Source organism: Chrysemys picta, chromosome 9 (assembly GCF_011386835.1).
Source record: "Chrysemys picta bellii isolate R12L10 chromosome 9, ASM1138683v2, whole genome shotgun sequence".
Taxonomy (NCBI): domain Eukaryota; kingdom Metazoa; phylum Chordata; order Testudines; family Emydidae; genus Chrysemys; species Chrysemys picta.
In genome coordinates this window covers 22,988,020-23,009,272 of record NC_088799.1, presented here as the reverse complement: position 1 = coordinate 23,009,272, position 21,253 = coordinate 22,988,020, and the positions used below count along the sequence as shown (strand labels likewise).

General features: G+C 42.9%; 1 protein-coding gene across 9 annotated transcripts in view; it reads left to right on the top strand.

Annotated features, from left to right (window-relative positions):
- The first annotated feature begins 6,716 nt into the window (after nucleotides 1–6,716).
- The window catches only part of MLF1 (myeloid leukemia factor 1), a 28,878-nt gene continuing 14,341 nt past the window's right edge, over nucleotides 6,717–21,253 (top strand). For 2 of the 9 annotated variants that reach the window (XM_005286998.5, XM_005286997.5), the window contains exons 1-2: nucleotides 6,717–6,886; nucleotides 20,197–20,359. In XM_005286998.5, coding sequence (XP_005287055.1) covers nucleotides 6,834–6,886; nucleotides 20,197–20,359 — 216 coding nt within the window. In that variant the 5' untranslated portion in view covers nucleotides 6,717–6,833. Of the gene's footprint in view, nucleotides 7,143–7,651; nucleotides 7,674–7,986; nucleotides 8,141–10,769; nucleotides 10,881–20,196; nucleotides 20,360–21,253 lie in introns of those variants that run through there. The other 7 variants (XM_065557846.1, XM_042853694.2, XM_065557845.1 and 4 more) reach the window with 6 other exon arrangements.

Below are 21,253 nucleotides of genomic sequence, written 5' to 3'. Positions count from 1 at the left end.
ACATTAGTACTGAGCTTAAATAATTCCTCTCCCTCCCTGGTATTTATCCCTCTGTTATATTTATAGAGAGCAATCATATCTCCCCTCAGCCTTCTTTTGGTTAGGCTAAACAAGCCAAGCTCTTTGATTCTCCTTTCATAAGACAGGTTTTCCATTCCTCGGATCATCCTAGTAGCCCTTCTCTGTACCTGTTCCAGTTTGAATTCATCCTTCTTAAACATGGGAGACCAGAACTGCACACAGTATTCCAGATGAGATCTCACCAGTGCCTTGTATAATGGTACTAACACCACCTTATCTCTACTGGAAATACCTTGCCTGATGCATCCCAAGACCGCATTCGCTTTTTTCACAGCCATATTACATTGGCAGCTCATAGTCATCCAGTGATAAACCAATACTCCGAGGTCCTTCTCCTCCTCTGTTTCTTCCAACTGATGAGAGTCTCCAGCTTATTACAAAAATTATTGTTATTAATTCCTAAATGCATAACCTTGCACTTTTCACTATTAAATTTCATCCTATTACCCTATTACTCCAGTTTACAAGGTCATCCAGAACTTCCTGTATGATATCCCTGTCCTTCTCTGTATTGGCAATACCTCCCAGCTTTGTGCCATCTGCAAACTGAGACTCTGGGTTTCAACACAAGTTTCAACCACTCCCCATCTTTCCCATGCCAGAAGCCTACCACAGCATGTATCTGATATAATGGTTTCTGCCCTCAGGGACAGGACAATTGGTTCACTGCAAACCAATTCCAACAAACCATTTGTCTCACCTAGGCCATACCTTTAAAGGGAATTTCCACAGACTGAATTTGAAAGACACCTTTCCTGGCACTGATTACTGTACATAGTTATTAACTATAAAGAAATCCAAGTCCATTGTTAACTCATCTATTTCAGTCACCCAGACTTCTTGCTCAAATTCCAGAGGGCCAATCTCCAAACCCAAGTTTTGAATGGGTACCCTTACCCCAGTCAATGTCTCCATTTCAGTCCAATTAGATGGATCAGTTTGGATACCTGATTCCCTAGACTTTTTTAGAAAGTCTGGTTTAATAACTTATGTTTGAGCCAGTCTCAATCACCCCTGTGCATTTTATAGAGCCTAATACACACTCAATAGCCAAACTCCCATTGTTGGTGTTCAGCTGCCCAGATCTACACAAAAATGTGGGCCTGCTCTTTGTGATTCTACCAAGCTTTGACCCTTCAGTTTTGCGTTTTCCATTTTCCCAAACTGGGAGATTGCCTTTCACAAGACACTCGTGGCTGTCTGTCTTGACCTATCTTATATTTATAACAATCCTTTCTTCTGTGGCCAATTTTATCACATTACTAGCATTTAACTGAACTGTTTCCTTACATTTTTGCATTATTGCAGCTTTCCCTTCTTTTGCAAACTGAATTTATCAGTTTTTTTAATCATTCAATAATGTCATGGACCAAATTAGAATCCGCTTTTTCATCAGGCACAGAATTGTACTTACAGGGCTCTTGGAGATCAGCTTAGTTGCTTCCTCTTCTGGTGCACTGCTGCAAAGAAAGATTCAAGTTCTGTGGCAAATTCCATAGCCTCTTAGAGTGGCTTTGGCCCCCTCTTACTGATCTTGATCTGCAAGTTCAAGTCCAGCTAAGCATCTATAAACTGATCCATCACCAACTTATCCTGGAAGGCCTCGCTGGTATCTGGGTATGCCAGGAACACAAGCCTCCACAGGTCCTCTGCCAGTTGAGGTGGGGTTTCATATTTCCCTCTTCTAGTTTTTAGCTGTGCCCTGGCCAGCTCAGATTGATAGCTAGCTCCAAACTACATGTCAAAGGCTTGTACCAGGTCTGGATGACTCATTTGCTTTTCTGGGTGAGTTCTGCAGCTGCATCAGAGCTGGGCCACCGAAATTGGCTGCCCCTTTCTGTCTTTTTCCCCAGCCATTCGAATTACAATGTTGAATTGAGCCAAATAAGCCTCACAGGGAGTTTTCCCCTCAAAGATAGCAGGCTTTTGCATCATCTGAGCTGGGACAGCCTGACCTCGCCTTTATGGGTTACAGAGTAAAAAACTATTGTAAATGTCCAGTCTCACCCAAGTCCTCTAATTGGTCACTTCCACATCCAGGCGGTTGCCTTCTACTGTGATCTGTAACCCTCTAATTTCCTTCTGGAGTTGAATTTTCAGCTCCTTAAGTCCTTACAGCTCATCTTGGTTAGCAAGTTCCAAACTGGTCAAAGCCTGGTTGGTCTCCACTATTTCATGGAAAAACTTCTGTTCTGTGGCAGTCAGGTTGCTGGTTACCTCATCAAGCTATTTTACCATTCTAGCTTTGCTGCATGGCAGTTGGTTTCCAGTTTGTCCAGGCACTTTGTAGTTTCTGTTCCAAAAGGGATTTTATCTCAACCTACGAATCATCTCTGAGCTCTTTCTGGGAAACCTCCAGCTCTTGTTTTAGGTCCTGTGTTAATTCCTTTTGCAAAATCTCTAGCTCCAGTTTTAGGTCTCATTTTAATTCCTGCTGACCATTTCTGATTTCTGCAAGTAATTCCATTATATATTCCTGTGACCCAGGGAGTCCCTCAGTGCTAACTAGCAGAGGGCACACCATACCACAACTTACATCAGGCCTGATACAGTCATTGCCCCAACACACTGGTGTCATAATCTGTGTCTCAAAGGTGTCATGTTAGTTTTGGGGAGACTTGGGACTGGAAGAGCTGTTGGTGTCACTCTGTAAGGAGTAACTAGGTTGGTGGAAGCTAGGGTGAGGCCCTTATCCTGTATGTTGCTAGGGTCAGGGCTCCAAGTCAAACCTGCACAGCACACACACCTAGGGTTACTAGACAGGTGGTGCCAGAACCTCTTACAGGTCTGGGTGGACCCCCCAAAGCATCACAGTTCCATCTTGGTTCAACAGGAATACCAGCTCACAATCTCTGTCCTTGGAAACTGGATCCTACTTCTAATATCAGTGTTACCCCCTTTTTGATCTGAGTAGTTAGTCAAAAATAGGTGCTCTGGGGATGTTCCATCTGGAAATAAAAATTGATGGAGTCTGGTCTTTTCTTTGATGCAATCTTATTTAAAATGATGTACTACGTCCTGCTTCTCCGAATACAAGAGGAACTAAGAACAAAAGAAGCAGTTTAACTTACAGACTGAAGCCTCTTTACCCAACACCAAACCCAGAAGTGCTCTCTTTAGTGTTTCCAGGGTCACACTGTGCTCAAAGGCTACTGCTTGGTTTTCTTGCTTTTTGTCTCTGCCTCACTTTCTGTTATGTGTCTGCTTTCTGTTTGTGTGTTCTGTTTTCTTTCTCACACACACACCCCTGGTCCCAATACACAGTGGAATCCACTGCTCACAGAGAACTGCTAGCTTCTCAGCAGACTCTATTAGTCCTTCTTTAAGGTGTGGCCCCTTAAGTGTCTCTTACAAATATCTTGAATGAAGGGTGTGTTCACACATCAGTTTGAATGACTTTTTACTCAACCCACAATAAGGTTTCACCCAGATCATAACAAATCACTTCCCTGATCTGCTCTAGCCCCATCTCCTAAACATTCAGGCATGCAAAGATGCCAGGAGACCTTGCAAAGCTGTGTTGCTGATCCTTGGGACTGGATGTTTGGTGTTCAGAGGAGCTCAGATGGGAAGACCATAAAGATGGCTGTAAGTCTGATCCTCAGGCTGCCAATCAGATCCCAAGAAACAAATTGCTGCTCTAAATTGTGCCAGCGGAAGTTATCCACCAGGGACCATTCCAGCAGCTGGGGATTACTGGAGTGCAAAAGTATTCCAGTCATGCCATCTTTTCCCTAGTAATAGCCCCTACACTGTGGAGCAAACTATACAGCTTAATTCTCACATACCAGTTAAGCTGGATCAAAGTTTGCTTTGTGCCACAAAAGTTAATAGTATCACAAAAACTGTCATTTTTTGAACAATGGTTTGAATTAATCACTTCCAGAGACCTCTGTGACATTTTCACTTCAGCACTGGGGCAGCAGGGCTGAAGTGTTAAGCCATCGGGGCCCTGTAGCTCTCAGCTGCTGCAGGTGGCAAGCCCCCCCCCATAGCTCCCAGCCTCCAGCCCCGAAGCGCCACATTGGGAGGCCCTTGCAGCTTCCAGCTCCTAGCTGCCATGCGGGGGAACCTCAGTACTCTCAGCCCCGACAGGCACCTGTGGACCCCAGAGCCACAGCAGCAGTGGGTGCTGAAATCCCCCGCCCCTTCCCATTTTGTCACAATTATTTTTAGTAAAAGTCAGAAATTGGTCATGGGCTTCCGTGAATTTTTGTTTATTGCCCCTGACCTGTCCATGACTTTGTCCTGCTTTGAGCAGGGGGTTGGACTAAATGACCTCCTGAAGTCCTGTCCAACCCTGATAGTCTATGATTCTAGTAAAAATAATCGTGACAAAACCTTAGCCTTAGCGAGCAGGGATAGCTGTGGTTTAAGCATTGTCCTGCTAAACCCAGAGTTCAATTCTTGTGGGGGGCCATTTAGGGAACTGGGTAAAAATCTGTCTGGGGATTGGTCCTGCTTTGAGGATATTGACCTCCTGATATTCTATGATTATTTACTCTTTCATTGGTACCAATAGGTTGTGTTCCTAAATAGTGATTTTTCTCTTAAGATATCTTTGCATTAGTATGTAGGGAATATTTAGAATCTGAGAGACAATCTTAGTAATGAAAAGTACATCACAAAGTAATAGATTGAGATTTTAGAATCCCAGAGAACCCAAAAGCCTTTTAGCAGCCTACAGAATTCACAGTACTTGTAGCTTTCAGCCAATAGCTAACCCTTACCACTGAAATACTTTACTCTCCCTCTCACCAGATAATGACATTTCAGAATCCTTTTCTATGAAAAGAAAACTTGTATGGATGAACACACATAATTTTAAAAAACTAATTTTATTACCTTTACCATGTATTTACTAAAGAGGGCCCAAGAACCCATGCCACGGGCAGGAGCGGGGCTGAGCCGGGGAGCGGCGCTGGACTGGGCTGGCGGAGCGCTCCCCAGCAGCAGTATGCTGGGGCTGAGCTGCACCCGGCGCGCTGTCTGGCTGAGCGAGCTGCTGCTGCTGCCGCCGGGCTTTGACAGCTTGGCGGAGTGGAGTGAGCGGAGCTTTATGGTAATCGCGGTTCTCCATTGGTGAAGCAGATAGTGCAGTAGGACTGCATGGTCACCTGTGCTGATCAGCTCACCACCCTGGCCAAACAGGAAATGAAATTCAAAAGTTCGCAGGGCTTTTCCTGTCTACCTGGCCAGTGCATCTGAGTTGAGAGTGCTGTCCAGAGGGGTCACAATGGAGCATTCTGGGATAGCTCCTGGAGGCCAATACCATCAAATTGCGTCCAGACTACCCCAAATTCGACCCAGTGAGGTCAATTTTAGCACTAAACCCCTCGCCGGAGAGGAGTACAGAAATCAATTTTAAGAGCCCTTTAAGTCGACAAAATAGACTTGGTCATGTGGACGGGTGCATGGTTAAATTGACCTAACGCTGCTATATTCAACCTAAACTTGTAGTGTAGACCAGGGCCAAGTATTATTATTTTATCCACTACAATTGGTTAATAACATAGTAAAAGCACCCTGAGTGGTTAACAGCTTAGATTGGTTAATAATTAAATCACACTGTTTTAATATCACATGCTGCAAAGAGCTGCAGGAGACACACTAAAGAGCCACTTGTGGCTCGCGAGCCTCTATCTGAGTATCACTCATGTAGACTGTAAGCCTTGGGGGTCAGGGCCTAACACTCAGGGATCCTGGTCTACAACTAAGGCTCCTAAGGCTAGAGTAAAACAAACAATGAATAATTTGAAAGTGGAAATAAGGGCAATTCTTCCCATCTCCACCTCCTGTGCAAATTCTGTTCCTTGTCTCTAAATAGACTATTATTTCCTAGCTACAGAATATATTTTCCCAAGTCTCTTCTATTTTTCATTGTTTCATTGTCTTACAGTGCACTGTTTGCTTTGGCCCCTTGCCCCCGGACTTTTCTTTGGCTTCCTCCTGGTGACCCATAGCACTAGGGACCCTGTACAATAGTGCTGTGGGGGTAGCACTCCATTTTGGGTGCTGCAAACCCCACATGCTGTAGCCCTAGACTTCCTATATACCATGGGCCTGTGCTTCCACCTAAGAAGAGGCCCTAGGGTGCCATATGGTTATTTAGTGCCCCTGTGCCATAGTTTTCTCTGGAGCCTCTCTCTGAGGTAACTGTCCCTCAGGCCCCCCTACTTCATGGCTTTCCATTCCTATGCTCTGGTGCCCCAAATATTTTGGTGTTGTGCGTCCAAGTACTTATGCTGCAACCCACTTTATTGTGCTGCTGTGTCCCCTCTGCCCCGTGCCTTGTCCTTGGGGCCCCCTCCCGCTGTCATGGTGCCCTACCCGGTCCCCAGCCTACCCTAGGGACTCCTCTCCCGCTGTCATGGTGCCCTGCCTGGTCCCTGCCCTAGGGGCTCCCCTCCCGCTGCCATGGTGCTATCCGCCTGCGTAACCTACTGTCCTTGAGGCTCGGGCAGAGCCAGAAGCTTCTAGACCTGGCCAGCAGCCCAAGCCAGGCCTTGTGTTGAAAGCGGTTGCCAGGGTAGCAGCCCCGCCACGACACCCTCCCACTCCGTTCTCCCACCCTATTGGGAGGCAGCCAAGGCCAGTGGCAGCCAATGGGAAGTGAGCGGCGCATCACGTGAGCTTGGTGGGCGGAGGGAGAGGCGAGCCGTGGGGAGCCGCCGTGCTCCCCTCCCGCGCTGGGGCTGCAGCTGCTGTGCCACAGCCAGTCGGCAGGGAGGCCGAGGAGTGGCATCGCAGCCATGTTCGGGGCCGGGGGGCTGAGGGAGTTCTTCGAAGAAGACCCCTTCTTCCGGTGAGTGGTCGGCGGGGCGAGGCGGCGGTAGCGACCCCTGCGCGTGCCTGGACGGCTCCCAGCCTGCGGGGGGCTCGGAGTCGGCTGGACTGTCCGGGGGGAAGGGACTGGCTGCTCCACCCGCCCGAGCCTTGGGGGGCTGCTCCGGCCGGCCTGATGCGTGCGGCTGTCTGTCTCGCCTGGCTCAGCCTCGCTCGCACCCAGAGCGGCTTGGAGCCGGCTCCTCGGTCTCCTGCGCTCAACCCTTGCCGGGCAGGTAGGTAAGGTGGCTGTGACTGTGATGCGCGCTGAGGAGACATGAAGAGGAGGGGTCCGAATCAGAGCCGGGATCTTCGACCCCCTGAAATACTAACCAGGAAAACACTTGAAAGCAGAAGATGGTGAAGGCGCATGGCTGTGAGCGTCCTGCTCTGCGCCTTTCAGCTGGGACTGGAGGAAACCCGATAGAGCCACTTAGGGAAGACTTTGGGTCAGGGACTTAGGCTGCAGCTCTGTCCACAGAGCCTCCATTGTTAGCAGTGGTGGGAGTGGGCTGGCATTTTTATCGTTGTGTTTTTGAGATCTGCCGGTGGCGGGTGGTCAGGCCAGTACATGCAAACCATATGAAGCATTGGAGTTCCTAGTTGCATAACTCTCCTCCAGATAGCAAAGTGTGGCATCTTTGTGGCTGTGTTTAATGCCTTTTACGTGTGTGTTAGATATAGATAGATAGATTTCTTGGTTTACAGTGTGTTCCAGCAAACACTAGGTTAATACATCTCTTATTTTAATCTCAAGGAGATGACAGGTAAGGAAAGTATGAATTGATTTCCAGAACTATCATACTGGTACTCTTTTTCTCGTCTCCCTGCTTCTCCCACCTTCCCCACTCGAGGCTAATCCATATTTTTATGATTTCTTAACTGCAGAAAATGTGGGTTGTCTGATGCTTCAGTTGATCCAGTGGGACTGTAAAGATAACAGGCTACAAAAAGTGATTTATGATTATACAACTTAAATATTATGCAGAGCCCTAATAGACTTTGCAGAGCACAGGTATTATGAAAAATCTACCAGGTTTTTTTCTTATGTACTCTACCTAAAGAAACTTTTTAATTAAGGATCACAGTCTGAGAAGATTGTGCATCAATAAGAACGTAAGAATGGTCATACTGGGTCAGACCAGTGGTCCATCTAGCCCAGTATCCTGTCTTCTGAGAGTGGCTGGTGCCAGATGCTTCAGAGGGAGTGAACAGAACTGGGCAGTTTCATCAGGTGAGCCCTCCCCGGTTCTAGCAGTCAGAGGTTAGGGACACTCAAAGCTTTGGGTTCCATCCCTTATCATGTTGGCTAATACTAATCGATGGATGTATCCTCCATGAATTTATCTGATTCTTTTTTGAACCCATTTGTACTTTTAGCCTCCACAGCATCCTCTGGTAATGAGTTCCACAAGTTGACTGTGTATTGTGTGAAGAAGTTCTTCCTTTTGTTTGTTTTAAACCTGCTCCCTATTAATTTCATTGGGTGACCCTTGGTTTGTGTATTATGTGGAGGGATAAATAACACTTCCTTATTCACTTTCTCCCCACCGTTCATGATTTTATAGACCTCTATCATAGCTCCCTGTAGTTGTCTCTTTTCCAAGCTGAATAGTCCCAGTCTTTTTAATTTCTTCCAAGGGGGAACTGGAGCTATCCACAATGACTTTTACGTTTTGTCTGTATAGTTGGGAGTGTGTCTTCCAATGGGCATTATTTTGCATTTATTAAGATTGAATTTCCATCTGCCTTTTTCTTGCCCGGTCAGCAAGTTTTGTGAGATCCCTTTGTAACTCTTTGCAGTCTGCTTTGGACTCAACTAAAGCAAAAAAAAATTTTGAAGTATGAGATATGCCAAAACAATCCAAATCACATCACTCTATGTAATTTCTCTCATTCCCGTCTTCCCCCACTCCTTTTATGTCTCTAATCTAGATTATAAACTCTAACCTCTATAGAATAGATACAATGTCTTCTTACAGGTCTAAAACACACACCCATCAATGGTGCTGTAGAATAATATCTGAAAGAAGAATTTGGCCCTACATCATCACTAATTAGGAACAGAATATTCATTATTGCATTTATTGACACTTGTAAGGATTAAATTATCAATAAATATCTTTACTAAAGCTGGTCAGGGTAATTTTTTTTTTTTTTTTGTCTGAAACTGATTGCCCTTGAGAAAGGGTTGACCTATTTCTCAGTTTGTTGGAAAAAAAATTTCAAGAATTCTTCAATGTCCATGTCCCATTTTGATATTTCTGAGATAAAAAATTCTGGGTTTTTTGTTCCAAACAAATTTTTATTTTAAAATTTAAGCTAATTATAGTAAAATAAAGGATAAAAAATCAGAACATTTTAAAAATGTTAAAACATTTCAATTGTCCTGACTAAATTATTTATTTCAATTCCTCCCCCCTCCCCCCCGATTGTCGGCTCACAGATATTTTTGAGATTGGCTTTTTATCTGGGTTCAGGGCAGGAAAATTTTTCAAAATCTCTAATAAAAAAAACATGTCCCAGAATGGGACTACCATTTTCCACCCAGCTCTAATAATGTCTTTATAACATGATTCCATACTGGGGATTGTTGAGTGGGAGAAAAGAAAATACATGAACTTTATGAATCAGAACAACCACTAGTCTTTATATACGGCCCTGTAGCTCCCCCTTAAAAAGGCCTCCCATACAGAAAAATCCAAACATTGCTGCTACCTTTGAGGCTTCCAGTCACAAGTTCATGCTGCCCCAGTACTTGTCAAGGTTACTCCTTGCCCTTGTATATATATATTTTTTCTGTAAGATTTTTTTTTCCCCAGTTACACATGACACTACAGGCTATATTTTGAACATACATCAGATCAGCTGTCTCAGTTCTCTGCTTCAGTGCTTGCCTACCACATGGAAGTACCTTTACTTCAAAAGTAAGCAGCCAAGGCAGGAACCTTTAACATCTCTGGATTTCCCCATCATTAGGGCCCTACTAAATTCATGGTCCATTTTGGTCAATTTCAGGGTCATAAGATTTTTAAAATCCTAAATTTCATGGTTTCAGATATTTAAATCTGAACTTTAACTGTGTTGTAATCGTGGGGGTCCCAACCCAAAAGAGAGTCATGCATGGTGGGGTCGCAAGGCTATTTCGGGGGGGACGTCACAATATTGTCATCCTTCTGCACTGCTGCTGGCTGCGGCACTGCCTTCACTCTCTGGCTGCCTAACTCTGAAGGCAGCAGCGCAAAGGTAAGGGTGACATGATATGGTAGTCACCCTTCTGCGCTGCTGCTGGCTACACCGTGCCACCCTCAGTATGCTGCTGGCTTCAGAGCTGGGCTGCCAGCCAGCAGCGTCTCTCGGCCACCGCGCTCTGAAGGCAGCACCACCACCAGCAGCAGCACACAAATATGAGTGGCAATATAATACAACAGCCAGATTTCACAGGGGAGATCAGCTTTCATGGTCTATGACATGTTTTTTATGGCCTTGAATTTGGTAGGGTCTTACCCATCATGCTAGAAAGGAAGTTTATTTTAGACATTTGGCAAGCCATGCTCCTGCTAAAAATGAAGATGCTTATGCGAATTGGTAGTTATACTACAGTTTGAATATGCAAGTATACTATAACCGAAAAGCTACTGCTGCTCACGTATCTTGTACATACAACAGGAGTTGGTTGGCTGAAGGGCTGACATACAAGGTGGAAACTAGTCAAAACAAGCATTATTTATAAGAAGTAATCTCTAACCTCAGGTAACACGGTTTAGCATTCTATTTATGTTTCTCCTGAGCTGCAGAGACAGGGTTGCACAATTTTAACATGAGGAGCTAGCCAGTGTTACTTGTGGCAAATGTATCTGCAGCAGGAGTTCAGAGAAACTACAGTGGATTAGAGCAAAGAAGAAACTGAGCAACCACCATCCATTCTTCCAAAACAGACAAGAAGCTATAACCAGTGGAGCTAATTCTCTTCGGTACGTATCACTGTGAAATTGCCTCGCGGGTGATCTGTGCAAGATGAGTTGACATAACAGTGCTAACAATACCTTGAGGGAAGTGTTTATTGCACAGAAGAGGTTGTTAGGGGAAGGACTATTCAAGGATTAACATGGTTTACAACAATTTTGACTGAGTACATAGTTCATTAGACAAAACTAGCTGTGGATAAAACCAAAACAAACAAACCCTGTACTGCACTAATAAATGCTGTTCAACATATTAATAAATGATCTGAAAAAGAGATAACAGTGAGATGGCAAAGTTTGCAGACCATACTAAATTATCAAGTTAGTTAATTCTGAAGTAGACTGGGAAGAGTTATATAGGGATCTCACAAAACTGGGTGACTGGGCAAAAAAATGGCAGAGGAAATTCAATCTTGATAAATGCAAAGTAACGCATGGTGGAAAATATAATCCCAACTATACAGACAAAATAATGGGATTTAAATTAGCTATTACCACACAAGACAGATCTTGGAGTCATTTTGGATAGTTCTCTGAGAACATCTGCTCACAGTGCAGCAGCAGTGTTTAAAAAAAAAAAAAAAAAAAAAGTCAGCTAACAAAGTTAGCAACCATTAGGAAAAGGATAGATAATAAGACAGAAAATATCATAATGCCACTATATAAATCCATGGTTTGCCATGCCTTGAATACTATGTGCAGTTCTGGTCACTCATCTGAAAAAAATAAACATAGAATTGGGAAAAGTACAGAGAAGGGCAACAAAAATGATTAGGGGTATGGAACAGCTTCCATATGAAGAGATTAAAAAGACTGGGACTGTTCATCTTAAAAAAGAGATGAATAAGTGGGGTATGCTAGCATAGAATATGCTACCATAAAATCATGAGTGGTTTGGAGAAAGTGAATAAAAATGTTGTTTACCCTTTCACATAACACATGAAACGGGTCACCCAGTGAAATTAATAGGCAGCAGGTTTAAAACAAACATAAGGAAGTTCTTCACACAATGCACAGTCAGCACAGAAACTCAATGCCAGGGGATATTGTGAAGGCCAAAAGTATAGCTGGTTTCAAAAAAGAATTAGATCAGCCATTGATGGACCTGTCCTCCATGAACTTTTACCCAAGATGGTCAAGGATGCAACCCAATACTCTGGGGCTACGTCTACACTACCCACCTGAATTGGCTGGTAGAAATCGATCTTTCGGGGATCGAATTATCGCGTTTCGTTGGGACGCGACATTCGATCCCCGAATCGGCGCTTGTACTCCACGAGGGCAGGTAGGAGTAAGTGCCGTCGACGGGGGAGCCGTGGAGGTCGATTTGCCGCCGTCCTCACAGCGGGGTAAGTTGGCTCCGATACGTCGAATTCAGCTATGCTATTCACGTAGCTGAATTTGCGTATCTTAAATCGACTCACCCCCTGTAGTGAGGACATAGCCTGGGTGTCCTAAACTCTTGTCTGCTAGAATCTGGGACTGGATGACAGAAGATGGATCACTTGATAAATTGCCCTGTTCTGTTCACTCTCTCTGAAGCATTTGTCATTGTCCACTGACAGGATACTGGGCTAGATGGACCATTGATCTAGCCCACTATGGCCATTCTTATGTTGCATATGCACACCTGAGAGCACGCTCTGGGCCTTATCTCAAGAAGAATATTCTTACCTGTAGGGTTAACATTCTGTAGTCTTCAGGCTATCCTACATTTATACTTGATTGGTACCATTGACCTCTAGAAACTCGTACAATATTGTGGCAACTAGATGTGCAAGATTTTACAGGAACCACAAAATTTCCCCTAACGAGGATTCCCATATGAAAACCACAATTGCTGGTAATTGTCCCATTTAGAAACTGTTTTCATTTATATATGAAAGGAAAGATGGAAAATGTAAAGTCTAGTTTATTGTAGGTCACATGTTTAAAGGATAGTGGAAACACCACCCTACTTTCAACTGTCATAATTCCTCCTTTTTTCTGGCTCCAGTGCTGCTCTAGCAGATGGGGGATTGTTTGCGAGGGGGAAAAAAAACTGTGTGTGTGTGTAAGAGAGAGAGTGTGTGAGAGTGAGAGGTTGACTCCTGGAACAGTTCTTGCAGAGCTGCTTTACATACAACTACGGGGATCAGCTTACTTCTTCAACCAATGACTAGATTAACTGCCAAATTAGTAGTATAATAAAGGCTTCCACTGCCTCACAAGGAGAGATTTTTGATGAACTGGAAATAGTGTCTGGGTTAAGAGTAATATTATAAATGTCTCCGTCTCTAGACAGCTGTCCCTGGGAAGCACTAGTTGATCTTGGCCAAAATGCTTCCAGGACCTAGATGAATTTCTTTCTGAATAGCTCAGGCAAGTGCAGAAGCTAGATCTCTTCCGTTGTTTTTAACTTGCCAATGTGTTATATCACTCCAGATGTTATCTTCAGTGTGACTTTCTGCTGTTCCTGACTTCTCATTCCAAATCAGAACTAACGTAATTTTATTTTTAAATAGTGAATTAATTAAATTACTTAATTCCAAATAACGAGGACTCGTTGTGGCACCTTAAAGACTAACAAATTTATATGGGCATAAGCTTTCGTGGGCTAGAACCCACGAACGTTTATGCCCAAATAAATTTGTTAGTCTCTAAGGTGCCACAAGGACTCCTTGTTGTTTTTGCTGATACAGGCTAACACGGCTACCACTCTGAAACTTAATTACAAATGTGATCTTCCAGGGTGGATTTGATTTAAATCACTAGTCAGGAAGACTTGATTTAATCATGGATTTCTACATAAAAGTGCATTCTTGTTGGTTGTTATAACCTTAATACATATTCTTCACAAGTCAGAGATAGATGTAGGTTTCATTTTTAGAAGCAATTTGCCTGTGACATCTGCTCTGTTATGTGGACTGTGTCCTGGTCTTAATGACTGAACCATGTTAATGAAGTGTGGGTTCTCAATCATACAGAAAGGAGAGTTTGTTGCATAAACAAACCAGGCAATTTTTTCATCAATTACCTCTTTTTGTAATCTGCTGTTTCTTATCACAAACTTATCTAGGGTTGTTTCTGGATCATGGAGATTTTTTTTTTCTTTTTGCTACAGGTGATATACTGTGGCTATGTGACATACATGATGTGACTGAAACAATATGGCAGATAACTCTAAAACTATAGGAAAATAATGGCAATCTTGAAGGTGGTTAGTCTTCAGAATCCTGTATGTTGAGGATGGATTCTCCTAAACAATATAAGTCAATGCAGTTATTTAATTACCATACTGCTCATTTATATTACTCATTGCATTCACTAACACTCAGTACTACTTTAAAGGTGAAATTGTAAAAGGAAGATCTGCCTATTTCAGCTATTTATTTTTTTATCACAATTGCATCTAAAATGATAGTACCATATAGTAGCAACTATATGTTTTTGCTCAAACATGAGAATTCAAGATTAGTCCAGAAGGAAGACAGGCAGTCCTTAAGAAAGAAGTATGAAATAAAAAAGTTTACCAACCTGAAGATCCTGCATGTTCAGACATGTTCCTTTCATATTCTTCAAGGCAGCTTTCTCCTGAGAAGGAACACTTCTCATGATGATGTTTCATTCGGCCAACCAGGACTTGCATTTCTTTGTTGCACTGTTTGCATTTTGCACGCATGCCTGTCTTACCCACAGGTAGAGGAACTTCATTAAAATATTCCCAAAGTGGAATGGTGGGAATATTTTACAGCCTGCTGCCATTATAGGTTCTCCCTTCTAGTGAGAGAATGGTATGGTAGATCTCAAATCAAGGAAGGCTACACTCAGAAAGACTTCAAGACTTCTGGAATATGCTGCTCAAACAGTTTCACTTTTGTTTCTACTGCCTGTCCCTCCCTTCTCACATTTTTCTCCAGACTTCTTCTCCTTGTTCAGATCTATTCTGCCCCCAACAATCTTCTATACACTGAACTTTTTGAAATTTTGCACTTTTAGAGAGAGGTAAGGGTTTGATTGACTCTGTGTATGCAGATTTGCAGAGGGACAATAGGGTTGAGGTCTGTTATTTCTCACCACTCTATATTATTTATTTGAAAACATTTTTGCTGTTAACAATCATGTTATCTCTGGAGACACAAATCCACCGTTTGAGAACTGCAAAACTAAGCATCTCTGATGGTATCTTCTAGACTGAACACTGAGTCCCATTGGGTAGAAAGATTAACCTAAATAATCTATACAGAAGCCCCTGGAACCCCATAAAATTGGGTCCCTAATCCATGAACTATTGGAACTCATTTACAAAACTGTTCTTAAACATTACATGAATGTTATCTAATACTGTAATTAGAATTTATAATCCCTGTTCCATGAGGAGATATCTTTGAGCTATAATGTAGTTTTAATTAAGATATCTTTACATGGGGTTTTTCTTCAAAAAGCATTTTATCAAATAAATCCGATTTTTTTTTTATTTGAAGAAAAATATTATTTTTTTATCCACCCTGTGATCTTCTAAAGTAATAAAACTATGGTTATTTGGTTGAACACACATCTTAGAATAGAAATGTATGATTAAAATAAAGAGTAGCAATAATATTTTTGTTACCATTTTCTGAGAACATTGTTATTTTCAACTGGGAACAAGGAGCACTTGAATTTAGGAACTTCAGCCTTTGTCCTGCAAATGCTTACCCTTGCAGGTAACATATTTCAGTGGAGTTACTCACAAGAGTAAACTTACTTGCTTGCATAAGTGTTTGCAGTATCTGGCTTTTCATTTTTAAAATGATTTATATTTTGTCTTGCTGTGGTGATTATTAATTATATCTGATTTATAGTTTAAAAGACTGGAGCCTCCTCTGTCCACAGCACATACACAATTCAGGCAGTAACAAGGGCTTTCTTTCCTACCAACTACACCAGCTCCTGAGTTGGAGGACCTGCCTGTAGAAGTGACAATAGTTCAGTCCTCAGACCCACTGAATCCTTAGCTTCTCTACTGCAAGTGTCACAAGGGTTTTGTGATATGAACATTTGTCTGAGATTTTGTACTGGTCTCAGTTCACCTCCCTTCATGTAAACCCCTTCACCATCAGATTGAAGAAACTTTAGGTTACTATTGACCTGGATGGAGTATGAACTGTGCCTCAGATGAGAGAGGTTCTATATCCCATTACTAATCCTCTCAAAGTCTTAATTTGACCTTTACTGGAAATGTATCTACCAATTAGATCATAATGCAAATGTAATTACTGCATAATAGTGGAACAACAAATTTGCTTTGCTATCAGAGTTGCCATTGCTTCCATTATAAATTTAATTATAGTGGCTTATAACATTTTTTTAACATGTGAAGAACAGAAGCTTGGTGTGCAAGATCCTTATCTGGTAGTGAAGCTTTAAAAAGAAAAAAAAAATTCTTGAGAAAGTCAATCAGTTTTGTAGCATAGGGGAACAAAACATGCAGGAACTCATACGTCAACTTTCCTCGCCATTACATCTTCCTTTTTCTCCCCCCGAAACCCGCAAACTCAAACTTGAGCAACAGATGAGTTATAAATATTTTTAAAAAGAATTAGCATCTTCTCTCTCCATGATGGGTTGTTAAACTTAAATAGGCTTCTCCATCTCTTAATGTCTAATAATGCCTGACCAGATTGTACCACTGCAAATCTTGTATGTCCTGCTAGGACCAACAATGGGCTGGAGTCAAATTTAAAAAACAAAACAAAACCCAAAGCTAGTATGAATGAGATTGGCTAACTCCTTATCCCTGTAATTATGATTTGAGCTGTGATCTTCAGAGATGTAACAGTAGTCAACTGAACATGTGTCCCCCAAAACAAAGAGTTATTAGCTTTCCATTCTTAAAACTACAATACCCACCTGCTGAAGTAAAATAACAGATTGACAGAGCCAGAAGAATACCCAGAAGTCACCTACTCCAGGACAGGCCCAACAAAGAAAGTAACAGAACACCACTAGCTGTCACCTTCATCCCCCAACTAAAACCTCTCCAGTGCATCACCAAAGATCTACAACCTATCCTTAAAGATGATCCCTCACTCACAGAGATCTTGGGAGGCAGACCAGTCCTCGCTTACAGACAGCCCCCCAACCTGAAGCAAATACTCACCAGCAACCACACAACGAAAACACTAATCCAGGAACCTATCCTTGCAACAAAGTCTGATGCCAACTCCGTCCACATATCTATTCAAGTGATACCATCATAGGACCTAATCACATCAGCCATGCCATCAGGGGCTTGTTCACCTGCACATCTACCAATGTGATATATGCCATCATGTGACAGCAATGCCCCTCTGACATGTACATTGCACAAACCGGACAGTCTCTACGCAAAAGAATAAATGGACACAAATCTGACATCTGGAATCATAACATTAAAAAACCAGTAGGAGAACACTTCAGCCTCTCTGGTCACTCAGTAACAGACTTAAAGGTGGCAATTTTGCAACAGAAAAGCTTCAAAAACAGACTCCAATGAGAAACTGCTGAACTAGAATTAATTTGCAAACTAGATACCATTAACCTGGGCTTGAATAGAGACTGGGAGTGGATGGGTCATTACACAAATTGAATCTATTTCCCCATGTTAAGTATCCTCACACCTTCTTGTCAACTGTCTGGAATGGGCCATCTTGACTATCACTACAAAAGTTGTTTTTTCTCCTGCTGATAATAATCTTAATTAATTAGCCTCTTAGAGTTGGTATGGCAACTTCCATCTTTTCATGTTCTCTGTATGTGTATATATATATATCTTCTTACTATATGTTCCATTCTATGTATCTGATGAAGTGGGATGTAGCCCATGAAAGCTTATGCTCAAATAAATTTGTTAGTCTTTAAGGTGCCACAAGTACTCCTATTCTTTTTGCGGATACAGACTAACACGGCTGCTACTCTGAAAGCTGTCTTGTTGGTTATTAGCAAACCTGGAAATTTTGTATACTCTATATGTAGGATTGCACCAGCAGCTCTCCTTTAGCCACATCCCAAAACAAGATCTTGTGCATAAGTTACTGGACTGGGAGTTGGGAGATCTCTGTTTTATTTGTGGGTCGGCCACTGACTCATTGTGTGGCCTTTGACAAAACAGTTAATCTCTCTGTGTCTGCTTCCTAGACAATACCTACATTTTACAGTCTTACCTTTCTAAAGCATTTTGAGATCTTTAGATGAAAAGTGCTTTAAGTGCTATGTATGAAATATTTCAGATTCTTAGAATGCACTACTGTTATATGCACATGCTCTTGCAGAATATTGGAGGAATGATGTTAAGAATAAAAAAATCATTCAACATTTCCCACAAGGTGGCCAAAAAGTAAGACCTCAATTTTTTTCATGTTTCTTTGACTTGCTTCATCCTTTGTGTGGGAAAGAGAAGATTCGAAAAAGCCTTCAGATAGTTTTGCTATGTGTTAAATTATTTAAGAAATGGCATATGCATTTTGTATTTTGGTATCTAAACATATTTAAAGTCTGTGGAGTAGGAGGAGGCTTTATGGAAGTATATGTATGCAATTATAAATTGTGGTGGCACTCCTATGCTTTATGGTTTTGAACAGACTTAAAGGTGACAATTTTGTGGTTGTGCAGGTGAAAACTTGCTTGTGCTTGTATTTCTCACACTGTGAGTAAGGCATTTATCCTGTGAATAACTGCCAAGACACTTGATGCCTTATAGTTGCTTATCATGTTTGGACTGAAGCTAAAACTAGGAATCGTGTGTAGGATGGGTTAGGGACTGCTCTTGACAATAGAAAAACTACTTCTAGACATGGAATTGCTTGTCTACACTGACATGGATGTAAAGTACATGCATAGCTTAAAGAGACACTGTCCGGTTAAAAATCATGTTTTTAATAAACAAATGTCTTCACCCAATATTACAAATATAACTCTAGATTTTTAATAAAAGTCTTATGTAGCCAGTTTTAAAAACGAACAAACAAAAAACTCCCATACACCATAGGGCCTAGTGAGAGATATAGGTATAGGGGAAGGAGAAAAGTCAAGGGTGGCAACATGGCTATAAGCCTGAGATGTAGTATTTAATGGAGAGTGGTAAGGAAAGAAATTAACCTTTAGTGAGTATGAGAAGATGATTGGATGTTGGAGACGACATGCCTGTGAGGCTAGGAGGGTGATTTGGGACTCATTCACGTAGAGGCAGTTAGCACCACGGGAGGGGTTAAGATTTCCTAGAGCCAAGAAGGACAACTGAGGACAGAAGCCTGATGGATACACATGAAAAGGATGAGGGGAAGGATTAAGAAGTATCCCTTGAATTAAGCTAAAAGGAGAGATGCTGCTACCTTGTTCAGGTTGGCTTCAGTGTAGTAGAGAAGGTAGTAACTGGAGTGGAGGGGATCTGGAGGAGGTTAAAAGAAAGATCTCACTGTTCTTCAGGAATGTGGAGACACAGATTGGGAGTTTATGGGGAAAAACAAGATCAGATTTAGAGGGGTAAGTGGGGGTAGGAGAGAGGAGAGAAAAGATGGATGGGGGGATAAAAGGGCATATTTGGAGGGAAAGAGAGAAGAGTAGAGGTGGGCAGAGAGCTTAAAATAAGGGAGAATGAGCCAGGAATGGATTTAGTGAATGGTATGGGCCTCAAAGAAGGGGGCGGGGGGAACAAACGTGGGAGAGATGGAAACAACCAAATGGAGAGGCGAAGAAACAAGCCTAATATGAAGATAGGAGTATTCAAGTTTTAGAGATCTGGCTTTTGGTTAGTGTATGGACCAACTGGGAGACACAAGTGGAGCAGTGTGATGCTCTTAATACTGAGAGGGAATTCCAGATGTAGCAGGTGAAAGGAATGGGAAGTGTGGGCAACAAATATAGAATTGATGGTATTAAAGCCTGGCAGGCAGGAAAGGTGTGAGATTGGGTTGAAGAGAAGATGGATTTGAAGCATGTGAGACCTCACTAAAGGTGATGAGGAAGAGAATGAAATATGGAGAGTTGAGAGCCAGAGGGGTTGATGATGGGAGGATGAGGCAAAAGAGTTATGGGGAATAGACGAGAGAAATACATGGGAAATGAACAGCAGGATGGTGGGAATAAGTGGAAATCTCTGCCTCCCTAGGGTTTATTACAATGGAGCTGTCCATTGAAAACAGTTTTTGCAATCAAGGTGATGAGGTGTCTGGAGATCCATGTGTCTAGTGGCTTTAAGTGGAGTTCTGGTTATTGCTCAGCAGGCCTGGCCTACTTCCTAATAATTTTACATAGTTTGGAATTGGACACGTTAACTTTCTAAAAGAATATTCATGAGTTTTCTTTGTTTCTTCCTCCCGCTCTCTAGGGAGCCTTTTGCTGCGCAGCATCAATACATGCGTCAAATGATGAGAAGCTTTTCTGATCCTTTTGGACGAGATCCATTTCTCAGTATTACAGAGGGTGGCGAAAGAGCTCGAGATCAAAGAGGACACCATGATTCTCAGGTTGCTTTGAGAGGAAATCAGAGAGTAAGTTTTCATAATCTCAAAGGATTTTTTTCCTTTACCAGTAATTAATTGTTTCAGGTATCTGGCATAACACTTCAGTTTTAGACTCTAACCTAGTCTAATGGATGGGACACTGGTCTGGGAACAGGCGATCAAAGTTATATTCCTGGCCTTACGACTGGCCTATGTGACGTTGGTCTAGTTACTTAATCTCTCTACCTACCCTAAAATGGGGATAATGGTACTTGCCTACCTGTTGTAAAGTGCTTTGTGATCTCTGAATGAAAAGCACTATGTAAGAGTTTTACTTAACTCATTTATAGCTGTTTTATATTAGAACTGGTGATGAAAAAAACACTTGTGCATGGCTAATATTTAAATAGCAGGGGATAAAATTTTCCAATGGAAGAGTTTTCCCTAAACTTCCCTTTATTTTTATATATGAATTTCCTTTATTTAATAATGTTAAAGGAAAGATTTTTAAAAGTGGGTATTTAAGTTATGCCTTTAATTTAGGGTTACCATATTTTGTGCCTCCCAAAGGAGGACACTCCACGGGCCCCCGGCCCCGCCCCCAGCCCCGCCCCAACTCCGCCCCCTCCCCAAAGTCTCCGCCCCCTCCCCTGCTTCCCGCGAACATTTGAGTCGCGGGAAGCCTGAAGCAGGTAAGGGGGAGTGTGGGGGGAGGAGGCGCGGCCCAGGCTGGCCCCGGCCCTGGGGTGCCGGCCCCGGGCCCGGCCCGCCCAGCACTGCGGTCCCCGGCCCGGCCCCCAGGCCCCCGGCACCGCAGCGCCGGTCCCCAGCCCGTCCCCCGGCACCGCCGGCCCGTCCCCCGGCCCGGCCTGGCACCGCCGGCCTGCCCCCGCCGGAGCCCCCGGCCCCCGCCGGAGCCCCCGAGCCCCCGGCCCGGCCCCG